The 21,558-nt window shown below is 48.3% G+C and overlaps 1 protein-coding gene across 1 annotated transcript in view; it reads left to right on the plus strand.

The window, feature by feature from the left end:
• The first annotated feature begins 16,603 nt into the window (after positions 1-16,603).
• Positions 16,604-21,558, plus strand: part of Tubb4a (tubulin beta 4A class IVa) — a 10,452-nt gene continuing 5,497 nt past the window's right edge. Inside the window, exons 1-3 of the mRNA XM_008836901.3 lie at positions 16,604-16,872; positions 18,977-19,085; positions 19,216-19,326. Coding sequence (XP_008835123.1) covers positions 16,816-16,872; positions 18,977-19,085; positions 19,216-19,326 — 277 coding nt within the window. The 5' untranslated portion in view covers positions 16,604-16,815. The remainder of the gene's footprint in view (positions 16,873-18,976; positions 19,086-19,215; positions 19,327-21,558) is intronic.

Below are 21,558 nucleotides of genomic sequence, written 5' to 3' on the forward strand. Positions count from 1 at the left end.
GGATTGCACGTTCCAAGGCAGCCTGAACTACATTGCCAGACACTGTCTCAAAGAAGGGAGGGAGAGAGGGAATGGGAGGGAAGGAGGGAGGGAGGAGGGGAGGGAAAGAATGTGGAAGGAAATTCAATACTGAAATTGAGATACTGAATTTTTTGGAATTCATTTTTATTTTCTGTGTATAAGTGTTTTGCCTGCATGTATGTAGGTACACCCATGTTGTGCAGTGCCCACAGAGGACAGAAGAGGGCATCAGTGGTCCTGGAACTGGACTTACAGATACTTGTTAGCCACCATGGGGTTGCTGGAAACTGAATGCAGGTCCTCTGCAAGAACAGCCAGTGCTCTTAAACACTGAGCATCTCTCTAGTCCTGAGATATTGAAATTTTTTAAAGATAGGGTCTCTTGCAGCCCAGGCTGGCCTCCAACTCACTATATAGCCAAGGATGACCCTGAATCATCCATATCCTCCTGCCTTCTGCTGGGATGAGAGGTGTATACCACCACACCTGGTAAATGTGGTGCTGAGGAATCGAACTCAGGGCCTCCTATATGCTAGGCAAACACTTTACCATTGAGCCATACCCTAGCCCATCAATATTGAAATTGAGGGACCAGAGAGAGCTGGCTCAGCAGTTAAGAGCACTGGCTGCTCTTGCAGAGGACCCAGGTTTGGTTTCCAGCACTCACATCGTGGCTAACAACCAACCATAACTCCAGGTCCAGGGGATCTGATGCCCTCTTCTGGCCTCCACGAGCATTGCACACATGATGCACTAACATACATATAGGTAAAATACTCATATACACAAAATAAATCAATTACTTAAGTTTTTATTTATTATTTTTATTTTATGTGTACGAGTGTATTGCCTACATGTATGTGAGTGCACCTGTGTCATGCAATGCTTCAGAAGTCAGAAGAGGGCTTTGGATTCCCCTGGAACTGGAGTTAAGGATGATTGTTAGCCGCCATGTGGGTGCTGGGAATCGAACCTGGGTCCTCTGCAAGAGCAGTCAGTGCTCTTAACCATTGAGCCATCTCTCCAGCCCCAAATTATTTAATTAAAAAAAAAGAAGAAGATAAGCCGGGCGTGGTGGCGCACGCCTTTAATCCCAGCACTCGGGAGGCAGAGGCAGGCGGATCTCTGTGAGTTCGAGGCCAGCCTGGTCTACATAGTGAGTTCCAGGACAGCTGGGGCTACAGGGAGACCCTGTCTCAAAAAGGCCAAAAAAAAAAAAAAGAAGAAGAAAATGGGCCAGGCATGGTGGTATACACCTTTGATCCCAGCACTGGAGAGGCAGAGGCAGGCAGATCTCTGTGAGATCAAGGCCAGCCTGGTTTACATAGTGAGCTCCATTCCAACTGGGGCTGCAAAGAGGCCCTGTCTCAAAAACAAAACAAACAAAACCAAAACTAAATAAATAAATGAAAGAAATTGAGGCCCTGAACCCCCACAGTCCAGCCACAGCCCTGTCCCACCTTCCAGGATCAGGAATCTGAGAGAGTAAACATGTTTCTCCTGGGAACTGAACAGCAAATAAGAAAGGTTCAGGACACCCCAGAGGCGGGGCTGCTGTATCCCTGATCTTCAGGGCCCAGAGGCCCTGAGATAATCTGTTTATCATTAGAGCTGCAGCCCACAGCCAGTTTCTTCCTAAGATGCCAAAAGTCACAAGAGTTGAGAGGAGAGATAACACAGAAAATAAAATCCCACCCTAAGAGCCAAGAACCTCATCAATCACATCACCCCAATGAGGTGGTTGTTTTTCACTTGTTCCTTGTTGTGAGTTTTTTGGGTTAAAAAAATCTGTTTTATTTTATGTGTATGAGTGATTGGCCCATATGTATGTAAGTGCTCCCATGTGTGCTGTGCCCACAGAGGCCAGAAAAGGGTGTCAGATGCCCTGGAACTAGAGTGACAGATGGTTGTTAGCCGCCATGTGAACTGGGAACTGAACCCAGGTCCTCTGCAAGAGCAGCCAGTGCTGTTAACCCCTGAGCATCCCTCCAGCCCCTGCAGTTTTGTTGTTGCTGTTGTTGTTTTTCTGGTTTGGTTACACGGCTTTGCTGTGTTGCCCTGAGTGCCCAAAAACTTGAAAACTTGTGATCCTCCTTCCTCAGCCTGACAGTAATGTCTGCAGAATGACACACAGATCTGCTAGCAATATCTACACCCACAATGTCTGCCTCATTTTATTAGTTTCTTTGCTTATGACTGCCATCACCACCTCAGCTCCACCCAACACTGACGTGTGGGGCCCTCTGCAGCATCTCTATCCATGGTATTCCCAGCACCAGAACAATGGCCAACCTCCATGGTATTTATGGGAGGAGGAGAGGAAAAGTTGGATGGATGGATGGATGGATGGATGGATGGATGGATGGATGGATGGATGGGAGAATGGGTGGATGGATGAATGGGTGGATAGATGGATGGATGGGAGAATGGGTGGTTGGATTGGTGGATGGATGGGTGGAAGAATAGGTGAATGAATGAATGAATGAATGAATGAATGAATGGGTGGTGGAAGGATGGATGGGTAGATGGATAGATGGGAGAATGGATGGATGGATGGATGATAAATGGGAGAATGGGTGGATGGATGGATGGGTAGATGGATGGACGGGTATGTGGATAGATGGCTGTGTTGATGGAGGGATAAGTGGATGGGTGAGCAGTTGAATAAAAAGAAAGTTAGGATGTTGAGGGAGATTAGGAGCATGTGCCAAGTGCTGGGGTGAGGGTTCAATGTGACCCACTGTGGAGCAGGGGCAGGTCACTCGATCCTTCCAATCACAAGCTCACTGCAGTGCCTGTCAACTTGAGCTCAATTTTCACATTAAATGCAAACAGGGCCTGTGGGTATAGCTCAGTGTTGACTACTGGCCTACCATGTGTGCATCCCTGCATTCTATCCTGGCACCACAGAAAATATGAGAGATGTTAGGAAATCTCCCAGAATGGTAGAGAACTTGTGTGTGGGGTGCTGGGCCTCTTATTTTCATCATATTGACCCCATTACCCTCTCTTGCCTCCTTTCCTCTCCCACTGATCACTTTACTCTTCCCATTTTTTTTTTGAGGCACAGTCTCATGTAGCCCAGGCTGGCCAGTCTCTATATAGCCAAGATTGGTGTTAAACTCCTGATCCTCCTGCCTCAGTCTCCCCAGTGCTGGGATGGTAAGCATGCATGATCCACTTGGAAGCTCTCACTAAAACGAGAATGATTCTTGTGGTGGTTTGAATGAGAATGTCCCCAGTAGGTGCCAAGTGTTTGGACACTTTGTCCCAGTTGGTAGTGCTGTTTCTGGAGGTTTAGGAGATGCAGCCTTGCTGAAGGAAGTGTGTCACTGGGGAGGGGCTTTGAGAATTGTTAAACCTTGCCAGATTTCCAGTCACACTCTGCTGCCTGTGCCTGCCTGAAGATGTGATTGCTTGGCTTTCCACCCTGGCCACCTCTACCACCGTGCTTCCCCACCATGATGGACTCTAATCCTCTGAAATATAAGTCAAATAAACACTTCCTTTTATCAGTTGCCTTGGTCAGCATGTTTTATTACAGCAACAGAAAAGCAACGGTTGCAACTCCTTACAACCCAGTGGTGTGTCAGCAACCCCACTAAGAAAAAAATGTGGGTATAGAAATTCAGGCTCTAGGGGCTGGAGAGATGACTCAGTGGTTAAGAGCACTGACTGCTCTTGCAGAGGAACTGGGTTCAATTCCCAGCACCCACATGGAGGCTGAGAGCCATCCTTAACTCCAGCTACAGGGGAATCCGATGCACTCTTCTGAACTCCAAGGCATTGCACGACACAGGTGCACTCATACATGCAAGCAATACACTCATACACATAAAATAAAAATAATAAATAAAATAAAGTAAATAAATAAATAAATTCAGGCTCTAAAATATGAAGTCAGTTGGCCAAGGTATCCCAAGGACTGTTCAGAGCTGGGTGGCTTAACAGAGTTCTGGACCTCTCCCCCACGGAGAAAAGAAGGTGTCCCAGTTCCGGGGGAAATCCTTCCCCCTCAGCCCAGCTGGAAGCCGAAGTGCTGGCTGTGGTTGGGACATCTGAGGAGGAAGCCCTACCCCCTGTGGGCAGCTCAGCTTCTTCTCCCACCACTCTAGGGTGGCTGGGGTCTAACCTCTGTTCAGCTGTCTCCCCAGAGTCTAAACAGGAGCACTATCCCTGAGCCACGCCCCCAGCCCCTCACTGAGGATTCTAGGCTGTCACTCTACCCTGAGCCACGCCCCCAGCCCCTTACTGGGGGACTCTAGGCAAAAGCTCTACCAATAAGCCATGCCTCAGCCTCTTTTTACTTCTGATTTTGATACAAGGTCTCTCTAAGTTGCCCAGTCCTGGCCCTGAACTTACTCTGTAGCTCAGTGAAACCTTGAACTTGCAATCCTCCTGCCTCAGCCCCCAAGTAGCTGGGATGACAAGCAAACACCGTCAAACCCAACTTACTGCCAACTCTTTATTTTCTTTTGCTTTGCTTATTGAGTCAGGGTCTCCCTAGGTTTTAGGTTTCAGGCTAGCCTAAAAGTCCTGGCCATTGGTTCATGCCATCCTCCTGCCTTAGCCTCCCCAACAGCTGGGATGACAGATGCATGCCATTAGCATGCCCAGCAAGTGTCAACTTCTTTCTGTTGTTTTGTTGCTATTTTATTGAGCCAGGATCTTGACATATAGCCCAGAATGGCCTCAAACTCAGGATCCTAGATCCTCAGTCTCCTGAGTGCTGTGATTACAGGCACATATCAACATGCCAAGTTTAAAAATCAACTTTTTTGTTGTTGTTGTCTTTCTGAGACAGTGTCTCCCTGTAGACCCAGCTGCCCTGGAACTTGATATGTAGATCAGGCTGGCCTCAAAGTCACAGAGATCCACCTGCCTCTGCCTCCCAAGTGCTGGGATTAAAGGTATGTATGCACCACCGTGCCCAGCTATTGAACTCTTTTTAAAATTTATTTTGTGCTAGGTAGCTTCAGTGTCAACTTGACACACCTGGGTTGAGGGAGCCTCAATTGAGGAATTTCCTCCATAGGACTGGCCTGTGGCCATGTTTGTGGGGCATTTTCTTGATTGTTGAGTGATGTGGGAGGGGCCCAACCACTGTGGGTGATGCCACCCCTGGGCAGGTGGGGCCTGTGTTGCATAAGAAAGCAAGCTGAGGGGCTGGAGAGATGGCTCAGTAGTTAAGAGCACTGACTGCTCTTGCAAAGGACCAGGGTTCAATTCTCAGCACCCACATGGCAGCTACAACCCATCCTTAATTCCAGTTCCAGGGGAATCTGAAGCATTGCAAGACATGGTACACTCACATACATGCAGGCAATACACTTGTACACATAAAATAAAAATGATAGCTAAAATATTTTTTAAAAAAGAAAGAAAGCTGATCAGGGGCCAAGGAGCAAGTCAGTAAGCAGCATTCCTCCATGGCCTGTGCCTCAGCTCCTGCCTCCAGGATCTTGCCCAAGTTCCTACCTTGGGCTCCCTGATGAACTGTGACCCAGGAGATGTAAGCTAAATAAATACTTTCCTCCCCAAGTTGGTATTGGTCGGAGAGTTTTTTTTACAGCAATGGAGAGACAAACAAGAACATATTCATTTTTTTTGTGTGAATGAGTGTTTTGCCTGCATATATGTAAGTGTACCCATGTCATACAATGCCCACAGAGGACAGAAGAGGGCATCAGATCCCCTGGAACGGGAGTTACAGGTGGTTGTTGGTCACCATGTGGGTGCTGGGAACCAAACCTGGGTCCTTTGCAAGAGCCATCAGTATTCTTAACACTTGAGATGGGTCTACAACCCCTTAAAAGTTGAGTTTTAACAGCCTTGTGTCTGTACTGGTGGGTACATGGATGCCCCAGCATAAAATCCAAACCTCTCATGTTCAAATCCCAGCCCTGTCTCTCTCTGGTTGTTCCATCTTGGGCCATTTTTTTTTTTTACCTCTTGGTGGCTTGGTTTCCCTGTCTGTGAAGTGAAATTAACTCCAGTGACTACCTCAGAGGAGAAACTGTCCACAGTGAGGAAGCCAGAACAGTGCCTGGCATACAGTAGGTGTTAATAAGTGTAGACATCATCACCTAGTGTTTGTGACTAGGCGTAGAGTTCAAACTAAAGTTGTCAGATGTGGTGGTGTAAGCCTTTAATCCCAGCACTCCGGAGGCTGAGGCAGGAAGATCAGGAGTTCAGGATCATCTTCAGCTACATAGTAAGTTGGAGGGCAGCCTGGACTACATGAAGTCTTGTCTTCAACAGAAACAGCAAAAAGCACACTGAGTGGAAATGAACTACACAGCCTTCAGATTGATGTTGGTAGAAGGAGTTCACCAATCACAGGGCAGCAAAGACAGCTGGCTTATCTCTTCAGACAGATACAGATCTCTGAGAGCTGAGAAAACCCAAGGCAGTACAGCATGCTATGTATAGAAGTGGGTTTTGTTAGAGCAGAGAGCTGTTTGTGTCAAATACTTCCTGGAGGGGCTGTGAAGACGCAAAGCTTTTACAATATTTGCCTGTCCTGCATTTTCATGTATGCCTGGTTTTGTTTGGGGGCTGGTGTGGTGCGTGTGCGTGTGCGTGTGCGTGTGCGTGTGTGTGTGTGTGTGTGTGTGTTTCTCTTTTTCCTTTGTAACTGTTAAATACAAACTGTAGTCAAAACGGCAGCTGAGAAGAAGTAAAAGGAGCTACAGCTGTTTGGAAAAGGGGAAAATTTAGCCATGACATCAGAGGTAGGTATTTCCCTGAGAAAGACCGCGGTGGGATGGGAGGGGGACGGGGCGGGGAGAGGGACCCTTAGAGATGCTCTTACTGAGCTCAGTGCTGGGAAACCAGCCAAACAAGGTGGAAAGGGAATCCCAGCAGGGTGGCCACCTGAAAGGGACTCTCCAATGCCCCCAGGGGAGGCAGCTGCTGGACAGCCACCATTAGACACTGGAAAAACAAAACCCGCCCACAGCCCAGAAGTAAGCAATGACACTGACCACAGATACACTGCAGTCACACACACACATGCCTAGACACAAAGGCACAAACGTGTATGCGCTGAAGGTTCATCTCAAGCCTCTAAGAACAGAAGATTCTAGGTGTGGTGGCTCACACCTGTCATCTGAGCATTTGGGAGGCTGAGGTAAGACATTGCCACCCTCTGCCGGAGTGTCAGGACAGTCTGGGCTACAGAGCAAGACTCTGCTTTAAGTAAATAAATCACTAAATAAATAGTGGCCAGGCATGGTGATGCACTCCTTTAATCCCAGCAGAGACAGGAGGATCTCTGTGAGATGGAAACCAGCCTGGACTACATAGCCAGTTCTAGGCCAGCTGGGGCTACAGGGAGACCCTGTCTCAAAAGAACAAACCAAACAACAACAAAAAAAAAAAAAACCTTGGGGCTGACTCAGTGGTTAAGAGCACTGGCTGCTCTTACAGTGGACCTGGGTTCAGTTCCCAGCACCCACATGACAGCTAACAACCATCCTTAACTCCAGTTCCAAGGGCTCTGACACCCTCTTCTGGCCTCTGCAGACATTGCACACACATGGTACACTTACACACAGACAAGACACTCATACACATAAAAATAACTTTAAGTAAATAAGTAAAAGAATTTCAAAAACAGACTCAGAAGGAAGCTCTGGGACAATTTCCTTCGAGGCTGAGAGAAACAAAACAGGCAGGCTGATGAGAGCAGGAGACAGATTGACTAGGCAGGTTAGGGTAAAAGGCTCCAAAAGAAAAGTGACCAGTTTCTTTCTTGACTAAGAAGTGAGCGTGTCTTTGGGTCTGCCAAGACAAGGTTGTCCTTGCCTGAGACCAGAGCTGCCAGAACTATCTAATCCAAGGATGTCTCTGCTTCTGCCATAGGCAGAGGCTGCTATGTAAACCAGGCTGGCCTTGAATTCACAAAGATCCACCTGCCTCTGCCTCCCGAGTGCTGGGATAAAAGGCGTGCACCACCACACCCATCTTCTCTGACAGTGTCTTGTTCCTGAAAACCATGCAGAGGACATGACCAGAACCTCGAGGAACCTGGACATTTGGAATGGCAACTGGACCACCCAGCTCGGCTCACCCTCACCCTGCCTCCACTAAGCCCTAATTAACTCCCGAGCAATGAAGCTCAGTGGAATCCCACTCAGGGGACTCCTCCTGCTATGCAGGAGCTCTGCCTTCTTTCTCTCTTCTAAGCTTCCTATAATAAAGTACTCCTTTCTAAAATTTATACTCTGAAATCTGTGAATTTCATTCTTTGACTTCTATCAATGTGGGCCCCAGGTACCAAACTTAGGTTGTGTCAGGCTTGGCAGCAAACACCACTACTTCTGAGCCCTCTCACTGGCCTGTTATTTCTAATTCTTTTTTTAATATTATTTTTATTTTATGTGTATGAGTGTATTGCCTGCATGTATGTGAGTGTACCCGTATTGTGCAATGCCCTCGGAGGACAGAAGATACAGATGGTTGTTAGCTACCTCGTGGAATTGAACCTGGGTCTTCTACAAGAGCAGCCAGTGCTCTTAGCCACTGAGCCATCTCTCTGGCCCCCTGTTATATCTTTTTCTAACCTTGTATCCCTGCCTGTCTTTTGTTCTAGGACTCAAGAGCCTGAGATCAGAGCACAGGACCTTTATATGTAGCCCTGGCTAGCTTGGAACTCACCATGTAGCTCAGGCTGGCCTTGATCTCACAGAGATAAGCCTGTCTCTGCCCCCTGAGTGCTCAGTTAAAGGTGTGGGCCACCAAGCCTGGCTAAAAGACAGGCTTTTTCTCCATCTCCTTCTCCTGGAGACTTCTAGGATTTATAGCTTTGATAAGGGAATACCCAGGTGTCTTTGAGAGCCACAGAGCCTTTCTCAGCTCTGTTGTGCTTAACTTGAGAGGCCAGGGCCCCAGAAACTCAGCAGCCACCACAGCCACCTCAAGTCAGAGGCTTTCAGGGTCTTTGACCCCTGGAAGCCACAAGGTGGAAGGGGAGAGCTGACTTCCACACCCACACACACTGCATAAATAAATAAATGGTGGGGTGGTTTTTTTTGTTTTGTTTTGTTTTGTTTTTGGTCTTTTTGAGACAGGGTCTCCCTGTAGCCCCAGCTGTCCTGTAACTCACCAGGCTGGCCTTGAACTCACAGAAATCTGTCTGACTCTGCCTCCCGAGTGCTGGGATTAAAGGCGTGTGCCACTACGTCCAGCTAATAAATGTTTTTTTTTAACTAACTAAAAACAACAGAAAGAAAGCAGGAAAGGAGAGGAGGAGAAAATAAGAACTGTGCCTGGAGCTCAGTATGCAGGGCGCTGGCCTAGAATGCATGAGGCTCTGGGTTCGATTCCCCAGCACCACAGAAACCAGGTCTAATGGCATACTCCTGTCATCCCAACACTCAGGAGGCAAGAGGACCAGGGGTTCAAGGTCATCCTCGGCTACATAGGGATCTTGAGGCCAGCCTGGGCTACACGAGACCCCACCTCAAAAAAAATCAATTTATATTCCAGTAAGGCGTCCATCCAGCTCCTCCCTTTAAGGCCCAGGTCCCTCCTTGCTTCCTTAAGGAATCTACCGGTGGGGTGACCGCGGATCCGAACACAGGAGACGTTCGCCCCCTGCTGGACAGGCGACGTCCATCAAGGGACCTGACCAGTCTTCAGGGTGGTCTTCACAGGCCCTGCCACTTCTCCCCACCTAACTCACAAACTGTCATCCCAGTCTGGTGGATGCACCCACACCATTGGTTTTTATGTTTAAGATTTTTTTTAATGCATATATGTGTTTGTCTTTGGGAGTAAATGCCACCTGAGGAAGCCAGAAGAAGGATCAGATCCCATGGAACTGGAGTTGCCATGGTCGTTAGCTACCATGTGAGTGCTGGGAACTGAACTTGGATTCCCTACAAGAGCAACCATTTTTAACCACTGAGCCAGCTCTCCAGTCCTAAAGATTTTATTTTTTATTTACGTGTGTATGTGCACATGTGAATATAGTGCCCAGAGGCCAGAAGAGGGTATTGGATCCCCTGGAGCTGGAGTTATGGGCAGTTGGGAACTGCTCAGCATGGGTGCTTGGGAACTGAACTTGAGACTTCTGCAAGAGCAGGACACACTCTTAACTGCTGAGCCATCTCTCTGGCATCCCATCCCATTTCCTAACATGTTCTGTTCAGTACTAGGTGAGTCCCACTTCCCACCAGTCTTGAACCTCAGTCCTTGATCTCAAAATCTAAAGAGGCAGTGGGGGAGGGGTTCTATCTGTCTTTGTCTGAGGATGTCTGTCCCAGTGTGTGCACATGAACTGTGTGTGTGTCCATCTGTCTGGGACTGAATCAATGTATGTTTGTGCTAGTGGGAGAAAGAAAAGGGTCTGCGCATGTGGGGTTTTCCTGCCCACAGCACTTGGTATCCACTACTGTGTATCTGTTTGTCTCTCAGGTTGCAGTGTTGGTTTGGGGAGAGTTATATGTGTGCTGAATATCCCTGTGACAGTATCTATGCTATGTGTGATGACCCAGGGCTGTATTCTATCATCTGTGAACATGCAGGACTCCTGTGTGCACACGTGGGTCTATATTTATCTTTTTATTTTTTAATTTTTTTATTTATTATTTTTATTTTAGGTGTATGTGTGTATTGCCTGCATGTAGATAAGTGCACCCATGTCATGCAATGCCTGCGGAGGTCAGAAGAGGCTGCCAGGTCCCCTGGAACCGGAGTTACAGACAGTTGTTAGCTGCCATGTGGGTGCTGGGATTCAAACCCAGGTCTTCTGCAAGAACAACCAGTGTTCTTAACTGTTGAGCTATATCTCCAGCCCCTATATTTATCTTTTTAACTTTTTGGGTTTTTTTCTATGTATGGGCCTTTTGTCTGCATGTAGGTGCATCACATGTGTGCAATGCTGACAGTGGCCAGAGAGGGCATGGCCAAATCCCCTGGAAATGGAGTTACAGACAGATATTAGCTGCCATGTGGGTGCTAAGACTAGAACCCAGGTCCTCTGCAAAAGCAGCCAGTGCTCCTATCAACTGAGCTATCTCTCCAGCCCCTGTGGGTCTATATTTTGATTGGCCATCTGAGCACAGAGTAGGGTATGTTTGGTTCTCAGTGGCTCTTGCTGTCTGGCTATGTGTTGTATGAGTGAAGTTCGAATCTTGCTGTCGGTCACAACCTTGCATGTACTGTGTACATAAGGGGACCTAGGATTCAGTATCTCAGGTGAGAGTCAATCCAACCAGAGTATACTTGCAGTGCACAGCTGAATCCACAGGACTTGGGTTCACAAGCCTGTCCTCTCAGGACTCAGGAGGTCAAGGTTTTCTATGCTGAGTTTAGGGGCAGCCTGGGGTACATGAGACCCTGCCTCAGAAAAAAGAAAAAAAGGAGGGGAGGGAAGAAGGGAGGAAGGAAGGAAAGAAAGAAAGAAAGAAAGAAAGAAAGAAAGAAAGAAAGAAAGAAAGAAAGAAAGAAAGAAAGAAAGAAAGAAAGAAAGGAGAGAGAGAGAGAGAGAGAGGGCTCAAGAGAGGAACTGGAGCTTCCAAAGCAAAGAGAGGGAGCTGGAGAGGTGGCACAGGAGTTACAAGGCCTCCCTGTAGCCCCAGCTGGCCTGGAACTCACTGTGTAGACCAGGCTGGCCTCAACCTCACAGAGCTCTGCCTGCTTCTGCCTCCCAAGTGCCGGAATTAGAAGGCATGTACCACCATGCCCAGCTTATTTTTAAATTTTATAAAAATCTCATTTATTTTTATTTTATGTATGAGTGTTTTGCCTAAGTGAATGTACATGCATGCAATGTCCACAGAGGCCAGAAGAGAGCATCAAATCTCCTGGAACTAGACACAGATGCCATGTTAGCTGCCATATGGGTTCTGGGAACTGAACCTAGGTTCTCTGTAAGAATAGCCAGTGCTCTTCACCACTAAGCAGTCTCTCCAGCCCCCATAACCATAACCTCTTTTTAACATTTATTTATTCGCTTATTCATTTGTGTGTATGTGTACTGTGTATACATGTACTGTGTATGCATGCATACACAGGGAGTCAGGGGAAAGCTCTGAGAAGTTGGTTCTCTCCTTCTACTGTGGAATTCAAAGATCAAACTCAGTAAGGGGTTCAGGGGTAGAGTGACAGCCTAGAATCCCCCAGTGAGGGGCTTAGGGTGTGGCTCAGGAGTAAAGTGACAGCTTAGGATCCCCTAGTGAAGGGCTGTGGGCGTGGCTCGGGGTAGAGCCCCTGTCTATGAGTTTTCTTCCATTAGTGAACCCTAATACACCAGGCAACTGTGGGTAGCACCATTCCCTAGGCAGGAAGTTCTGAGCTATGTAAGAGAACAGAAATCAAGCTGATGCACACATGTATTTTCTCTGTGCTTGACTGTGGATATTTTGTGGCCTGTTGTTTGAAGTTCCTACCTTGACTTGCCCATAATGATGAACTATAACCTGGAATTACAAGATGAAATAAATCCCTTTCCCTCAGTTGTTTGGTTTTTTGTTTGAGATAGGATCTCACCACGTAGCCCAGACTGGTCTTGACCTCACAGAGATCCACTTGCATCTGCCTGCTGAGCACTGGGATTAAAAGCATGCCCACCACCCTGGTTCTTTCAGGTGCTTTTTGTCAGGGTGTTTCTATCAGAGCAACAGAAATGAAACTACAACAGAGCTCAAGGGGAACGCTGGTGGGTGCTAAAATGCTTACGAGAAGAGTTATTAAAAATGCCATAATGGGACAGACAGACAGTAGGATGGTGGGGGTAGCGGGGCTCTGAGGAAAGTTCAGTCCTGCATGGAAGAGTGGGGGTCCCTCCTTACAGGATTCAGAGGAAAAGGGGGAGGCTCTAGGCCACATGACTGATGAGCAGCCTATAGTGCAAGCTTGCGGGCAGGCATCTCTGAATCCCTACAAGGGTGGGAAGGGCAGGAATCTAGGAGAAAAGGGTACTTTAACCCAGGAAACCAAACTACTGTAGTTTCAGGAATTACTACAGTTCCATCAAGATGGGGGAAGAGGTTTAAGTAAATGGGATGACTTGAGCTAATACCCTCCCCTGTCTCTCTCTCTCTCTCTCTCTCTCTCTCTCTCTCAGGGAAGATCTTTTCTGAATCAGACTGACTTTTCTTATCCCTTTATGGAGTATATGAGTTTTTGAAAAGGCTCCCATTGTTTTGGGTTATTTGTCTTCCCTTGTGGTGGTAGCTTGGCAGACTGATGGTAGATTCATGTGTGGGGAGACTTTCTCCTCTCCAATCATTGGGAGTATCACACACACACACACACACACACACACACACACTCCACAGTACCAGGCACAGCATGGACTGAAAAGGCCTCTCTTCTAAAGACTCCTTCATTATCTCTGCCCCACAATAGTACAACAGTCACTTTCAGACTCTCCTGTCTCCCATTCCCCAAAGCTGCCCAGAACCCTGGCCAAGCTGGAGCCCCAGCACACATGCTCAGAGCCAGCAGGGAAAAAAGGCGACACCCACCTATGCTGGAGGACTAAGACCAGCAGCAGGAGCGGATGCTGGAAGAAAACTCCAGGGAGAGGCAGAGGAAGGATGCTGGGAAATGGACGAGGGGCAATGAGGGAGCATGGACCCAGGCTCTCAAGCCAAGGGCTAGCAGCATAGCCAGCACTGAGCACGGTGGGGGGCAGGCACATGACCTCCACATACAAGTCCACTGTCACATGATCCTCACACTGCCCTGGACCCTGTCAACATTGTATTCTTCAAAGGCAATCTTGCTGGCTGCCAACTTTTGTGTTTTGTGTTGTTTTGTTTTGTTTTGCCTAATGCCAAGTAACAATGTAGCTAAAGCAGCCTTTAGGAATAAGAGCACTGACTCTGGATGCACTGACTCTGTTGGCTAGATTCCCAGGGACAGCAATGTTGCAACACTGTAGGAAGGAACTCTTCCCTCCTCCAGCTGGAGGTTCCTATGCCAATATAGGCATGAACCAGCAAAAACCTCCCACCACTGAGTGCTTAGAGAAGTAAAACAGCTCATTCTCATTTTGCACTTAGAAAAGGATGTCCGCAGCCACTGAATGGTGTGTAAATACCTTTGTTCTTTTTTGTGTGGTGCTATGCGTGGAACTCAGAGCCTTACACCACACCCCAAGTCCCAAGTCCCTCACTGGGGATTCTAGGCTGTCACTCTATCCCTGAGCCACACCCTCAGCCCTCACTGGGGGATTTTTTAGGCTGTCACTCTATCTCTGAGCCACGCCCCCAGCCCCTCACTAGGAGATTCTAGGTTATCACTCCACCCCTGAGCCATACCCCCAGCCCCTCACTGGGGGTTCTAGGCTGTCACTCTACCCCTGAGCCACCTCCCCAGCCCCTCACTGGGGGTTCTAGGCTGTTACTCTACCCCTGAGCCACCTCCCCAGCCCCTCACTGGGGATTCTAGGCTGTCACTCTACCCCTGACCCACGCCCCCAGCCCCTTACTGGGGATTCTAGGCTGTCACTCTACCCCTGAGCCACGCCCCCAGCCCCTCACTGGGGATTCTAGGCTGTCACTCTACCCCTGAGCCATGCCCCTTGACCCTCATTGGGGGATTCTAGGCAAGGACTTTAAATTTGGCTTGTGGTTTCACAGTTCCGTCTGGTCAAAAACCCATGTATCATAGGCCCTAGGGGGGCACTTATTTACTAAACTGACATGGCAAAAAACTATCTTCTAGGGGCTGGAGAGATGGCTCAGTGGTTAAGAACACTGGTTGTTCTTACAGAGGACCTGAGTTCAGTACCCAGCACCCACATGGCAGATAACTACCATCTGATGCCCTCTTCTGACCTCCACAGGCATTGCATGACATGGGTGCACCTGGACCTACTTACATGCAGGCATTGCATTCATACACATAAAATAAAAATAATAAATAAAATATTTAAATTTTTTTAATTAAAAATAAATAATTCTAGTTGAAAAAGAAAAAGTTTCAGTCTATGGTCAGCTGGCAACATCACAATCAGGTCAATGGGAAACCTGGGCCTATGGCTCAATTAGACAGTTTGCTGAGCACACACGAGGCCCTGGCTTCATCCCAGCACTGCATAAACCAGGCATGGTGGCACACACCTGTCATTCCAGGGCTCAAAAAGTGGAGGCAGGAGGATCAGGAATTCAGGGACATCCTTGGCTACATAGGGCATTTGAGGCCAATCTGGGTTACATCAGACCCTATCTCAAAAAACTCCAAAAGAGATAGTTCAGGGGGTAAAGGGGCTTGCTGCATAAACATGAGGACCTGGTTAAAATTCCCAGCACCCTCATAAAAACTGAGAGCACAGGGGCTGGAGAGACAGCTCAGCGGTTAAAAGCACTGACTGTTCTTGCAGAAGACCTGGGTTTGAATCCCAGCACCTACATGGCAGCTAACAACTTTCTGTAACTCCAGTTCAGGGGATCTGACAGACACTTCTGTCCTCCGAGGGCATTGCATGACACAGGTGCACTTACCTACATGCAGGCAATACATGCATACACATAAAATTTTTAAAATAATAAATAAATTTTTTTTTAAAGTAAAAACTGAGAGCACATCTCCAATTCAGAACAGGACCCTACCAGAAGATGGGAGGCAGAGACAGAGGAAGCTCTGGAAACTGCAGGCAAACGGGAAAGACCCTGTCACAAACAAGGTGGAAGGCCAGGACCAACCACTGACTTCCATACATGTAAACACACAGAGACACACATAGACATACACACAAAGATTTTTTTCAATGTCGACTTGGGGCTGGGTGTGGGTCATTCATTTGTAATCCCAGCATTCCACAGGCTGAAGGCAGGTATAGAAGTTCAAGCCAGCCTGGGCTAAATGAGTTCTGGGCCTACCTGGGCTACACAGGAAATCCTGTAAATAAGTAAGCAAACAACTAAATAATGCTGAAGCAAGATGTTTTGTCATAGGGGAAACACTCCCCCAAACTGTGGGATTCAGTTACGAGTCTCAGCCCAGAATACTGTCTTCAGGCCCTGCTGGGGGTGACCTCCACCTACAAGGAAACCCCAATCCCAGAAGAATGGTTTCCTAGGCTCCCACAATTTCTCAGAACCCTGATCACCGCGTTGCACAACCATTCTCCCACAACCATGAAAGAAAAAATATGGAGAGTTCCAGAAAAGACCTCCAGGAATAAGCATACATACACACACATGGACACACACACATGGACACACACACACACCACACTCAGACACACAAACACACACACCCCACCCTGAAACCAAATAGCAGACCCTAGAGATCCCAGGGCTCTGGGCTGCCACCATGTGCCCTTGCTGATCCAGGCAAAGGTGGGGGAGCAGAAGGGTCTGAATGGAATGGGGAGCAGGGAAGCAGTAAGAGAAACTGAGGCAGGGGCAGGGCAGGAGGGGGAAGGATGCCCCAGATGCTGTTTACAAGACACTGGGTCTGCTCTCTGCCCAGCTACCACCAAACCTAGAGGGGACGCTAGAGAGCAAATGATGGTGCCCGAAGGCAGAGATGGAGGATGCACAGGGACCCTGAGGTCCTCAGAAATGCTGAGGAAGTAGATACCCGCATCCCCCCAGGCCCTCCCTCCCTCCATCCACCCATCCATCCATCCATCAACCATCCATGCCTGCATCCCAGGCAGAACCAGAGGGTGGAGCTCTCGGGTGACCAGTGGTGACGCGGATTCCAGTCTGCTCATATAGAGGCGCCGGGAGGCAAGGACTCAGCTCCGCCGCCACCGCATCTCCAGAGCCAGCGCCACAGCGGCCCCAGGACACCAGTCCAGCTGCCGCCCCGAGCATCGCCACCGATATGAGAGAGATCGTGCACTTACAGGCCGGCCAATGCGGCAACCAGATCGGGGCCAAGGTGCGCGGGGGCCCGCGGGTGTGTGGGGACACTGAGGGCAGTGAAAGGGTCCTCAGCTTCACTAAGACTCACCCAGGAATTCTGCATCCCAGAGATGGTGGGGGAGGGGAGCCAGGGCAGAGCCAGGCTGGGAACAAAGAGGCTGGTGATGGGGGCAGGGCCTAGCCTTGTGTCCCTTGGCCACAGCTGGACTCACAGCTGGACCACTGTCCCCTCTCAGCTAAGCACAGCACAAAGAGGCACAGCCTCTCCTCCCCTCTGGCTGCAGCTGGGGTGCACTGGCATGGATGACTAGCTGGGGCCCCAGCCTATCCCCACCCCCTCCTCTCCCTTCGTGCTGGCTCCTGCTTGGGTTATAGCTCTGGGTCCCCAAGTCACCTCCCTGGGGGGACAGACAGCAACCAGAGCAATGGTTGAAAGGTGCCCTAGACATCCCATCTCTCAGTCCTTCCTGACTGATCCAGCCTGTCATCCCAGCATTGGGGAGGTAGAGGCCAGAGGATCAGTAGTTCAAGGCCAGCCTACCATACACAATTAATTGGAGGCCAGCTTGGGCAACATGAGACCCTGTCTCAAAAAAGGGGGGGATGGGGAAATTGTGTGACCATACCTCAGTGGGCAGAGAGCTTACCTAGCATGTACAAAGCTCTGGGTTCCATCCCTAGCACTCCATAAACCAGGTGTTGTGGTACACACCTGTCATCCCAGTACTCAAGAGGTAGAGGCAGAAAGATCAGTTTAAGGTTATCCTCAGTTACATAGTGAATGCCAGGCTAGCCTGGGCTATGGGAGATGCTGTCTCAAAATATATTAATCAATAAATAAAATAACAGCAAAAAGATTTTTTCTACCACCCACAAAAGCTATTCAAACAAACCTTCCCACAACCCACCTCATCCTTAAAAAACAAACAATGACAAAAAAAAAAAAAAAACAGGGCCAGTGAGATGGTTCAGTGGGGCTTGCTGCCAAACTAGACCACCTGAATTCAATCTATGGGACCCATAGATAGAAGAGAGAATAGTCTCCCATGAGTTGTCCTCTGACTTAAACACACAAATAAACAACTAATAGATAAATAATAAATAAGTAAATAAAATGCTTTTTTAAAAATTAAGGTGAGAGGAGCATGAGGGTGCATACCTTTAATCCCAGCCTTTAATCTCAGCCCTGAGGAAGCAGAGGCAGGCAGATCTCTATGAGATCAAGGTCAGCCTGTCTACATACTGAGACCCTGTCTCAAAAAACCTAGAGTCAGGCTCTTAAGGGTGTGATGCTAGGCAGGCTAACCAGGCTCCCTGGATGGACCCACACTGAAGGGCGTTTGAGGAGTGCAGATGCGGGGGGGGGGTGTCTAAGTACTCTAAACATGATCAAAATATGTTGTATGAAATTTGCAAAACTTCAATTAAAAATAGAAACCAAGTAGCCGTTCATGGTAGCACATGGTAGTCCCAGCATTCAGAATGCAGAAGCAGGCAGATTTCTGTGAGATCAAGTCCAGTCTGGTCTATAGAGGGAGTTCCAGGCCAGCTGGGACTATATAGTGAGACCCTGTATCAAAAACTAAAAGTTAAAAAAAAATAAACAACAAAAACCCCAATAGAGCCAGTAAGATGGCTCAGCACGTAAAGGGGCTTACTGCCATGCCTAAGAACCTGCGCTTGATCCCTGGGACCCACAATGTGGAAGGAGAGAACCAACTCCCACATGTTATTCTCTCTCTCTCTCTCTCTCTATCTCTCTATCTCTCTCATGCACACACACTAGATTAAGTGTGAAAGGAGAGAACCAACTGCAGAGGACTCCCATGTCCTCTGACCTCTGTGTACACACACACACACTAAATAAAATTAAAAGAAAGAAAGAAAAGAAAAGTGGGTGTGGTGATGCAGGTCTTTAGTCCCTGTCCTCAGGAGGCAGAGGCAGGTAGAACTCTGTTAGAATGAGGTCAACCTGGTCTACCTAGAGAGTTACAGACAGCTGGGAGACTCTGTCTCAAAAAACCAAAACAAATAATAAGTAAATAAATAAATAATAAAAGAATGAAAGCAATAATAATCTTGGGGAGCTACTCAGCCCTTCTGGACACCCCTTCCTCTAGTTTTGGGAAGTTATCAGTGATGAGCATGGGATTGACCCCACCGGAACCTATCACGGGGACAGTGACCTGCAACTGGAAAGAATCAACGTCTACTACAACGAGGCCACAGGTAGGACGCAGGCAGGCCAACGGATGCCTACTGGTACGGGGGTGTGGGCTGGCAAGAGGGACAGGATGTGGCCGGTGGCCTGCGGGGCCTGGCACACACCCTAGCTGCCCTCCATCTGCTGTCCCCACAGGAGGAAATTATGTCCCCCGTGCCGTGCTGGTGGATCTGGAACCGGGGACAATGGATTCTGTCCGATCTGGCCCTTTTGGACAGATCTTCCGGCCTGACAATTTCGTATTTGGTGAGTCCCTCTCTGACATGGCACACACAAGGAAGGGAGCTTTCTTGGGGTTTTTTGTTTGGTTGGTTTTGCTGTTTGGAGGTTTTGTTTTGGTTTTTATTTTTGGTCTTTTTGAGACATGGTCTCCCTGTAGCAGCAGCTGACCTGGGAATCATTATGTAGACCAGGCTGGCCTTGATGTCACAGAGATCTGCCTGCCAAAGGCCTGTGCCACCATGTCCAACCTCTGGTTTGTTTTGTTAGAAAATGCTTGAAGCATTTATAAACACCACCAAAGCAGCTATGACAGCTGCAGCAGAGGGGGTCTCTGAGGACTGAACAGTCAGAGATCTGATGAGAACACCAGGAGACATCAGACACAGATGAGGGATTCTGGGAGGGCTTCATGTTTTGGTTTGGTTTGGTTTGGTTGAGACAGGGTCTCATGTAGCCCAGGCTAGTCCTGAATTAGACATGTAGCCAATGATGACCTTGAACTCTTGATCCTCCTGCCTCCACCTCCCAAGTGCTAGGATGACAAGCGGTACCACACCTGGCTTATGTGGTGCTGAAATTCGAACTCAGGGCTTTCTGCATGTTAGCAAGTGCTCTGCACACTGAGCCCTGACCATCTGGGGATGATGGACTTGGGAGGATATGGACAGGTTCTGCATAAACACTGCGATGTTTCCCATAAGCTCATCTGATTCTCCCAAGGAGGGACTCCAAAGCCAGATGGGGCTCCCTCCACAGCTGTGTTTATTTATCATTCCCTGTCTTGGTCCCATTTCACCACTGGCTGTCAGCTCCTCGGGGACAGCAAGAGGTCAGTGTGACCTTGGGCAAGTGAATTTCTTTTCTTTTTATTTATTTTTATTTTTTGGTCTTTTTTGAGACAGGTTCTCCCTGTAGCCCCAGCTGTCCTGGGACTCACTATGTAGACCAGGCTGGCTTTGAACTCACAGGGATCCACCTGCCTCTGCCTCCTGAGTGCTGGGATAAAAGGCATGCCCCACCACGCCTGGCCTATTTATTATTTTTATTTTATGTACATGAGTACATTGCCTGCGTGTATATAAGTGCGCCCATGTCATACAAGGTCCACAGTGGTCAGAAGAGAACAACAGATTCCCTGGAGTCCTGAGAACTGAACCCAGGTCCTCTGCAAGAGCAGCCAGTGCTGTTAACCTCTGAGACATCTCTCCAGCCCCTGGCAAGAGAATTTCTATCTCTGACAGGAAGATTCTAGAAGATTAATAATGAGGATCTGTGTGGGCAAGGTCCCTGCCTCGTGTTCAGGAAATGGTTGTGAAGAGGAAGATACAAAAGAAAATGAGTCCAGCCAAAGAGAGCGAGCGAGCGAGCGAGAGAGAGAGAGAGAGAGAGAAAGAGGGCAAGCAAAGAGAAAAGAAAGAAAAAGAATAATGATAGAACAGAGCTGAGGAGATAGCTCAGTCATAAAGTGCTTGTTATGAAAGCATGGAAACCTGAGTTCGAATCCCCAGCACCCACATAAAAATACAGGAACAGGGAGGGACTCATGCCTGTAACCATAGCTCTGGGGAGGGTGGGAACAGGCAAATCCCCACAGCTCTCTGGTCAATCAATTCAGCCAATTATTGACAAAGGCAAAGGTCCCAAGCAGAGGACACAGCTGTGCAAAGGCCGTGGGGCAGAATGGAGCCTGACGAGTTGAAGGAGCAGGGGGGAGGCTTGTGTGTCTGGTGCAGAGGGAATGAAGGGCAGAGAGGGAGGAGGGGCGACAAAGAGGACCCGCAGGGTGGCAGGGCCTTGGGGCTGCAGGGAGGACTTGGGTTCTTACACTGAGAAAGCAGGAAGCGGGGCTTGTAGAGGAGCGAGGGAGCTGACTCAGCTCACCTGCTCCCTCTGGTGGCTGCAGGGAAAACAGACTGTGAGAGATCAAGGCCTTAGGGTACCAGGAGGTAGAAGAGGTAATTTTTGAAATTCGCTGTGATATAATTTTATTTAGGTCTTCCTAAGATCCTTCTGGCTGCTGGGTAAAGGTTCAGCAAAGATGGAAACACTTATTATTAATTATAATTATTATTATAATCATAATTCCTTGATAAACAGACTGTGAGAGATCAAGGCCTTAGGGTACCAGGAGGTAGAAGAGGTAATTTTTGAAATTCGCTGTGATATAATTTTATTTAGGTCTTCCTAAGATCCTTCTGGCTGCTGGGTAAAGGTTCAGCAAAGATGGAAACACTTATTATTAATTATAATTATTAT

Source organism: Nannospalax galili, unplaced genomic scaffold (assembly GCF_000622305.1).
Source record: "Nannospalax galili isolate Female #2095 unplaced genomic scaffold, S.galili_v1.0 scaffold77, whole genome shotgun sequence".
Taxonomy (NCBI): Eukaryota; Metazoa; Chordata; class Mammalia; order Rodentia; family Spalacidae; genus Nannospalax; species Nannospalax galili.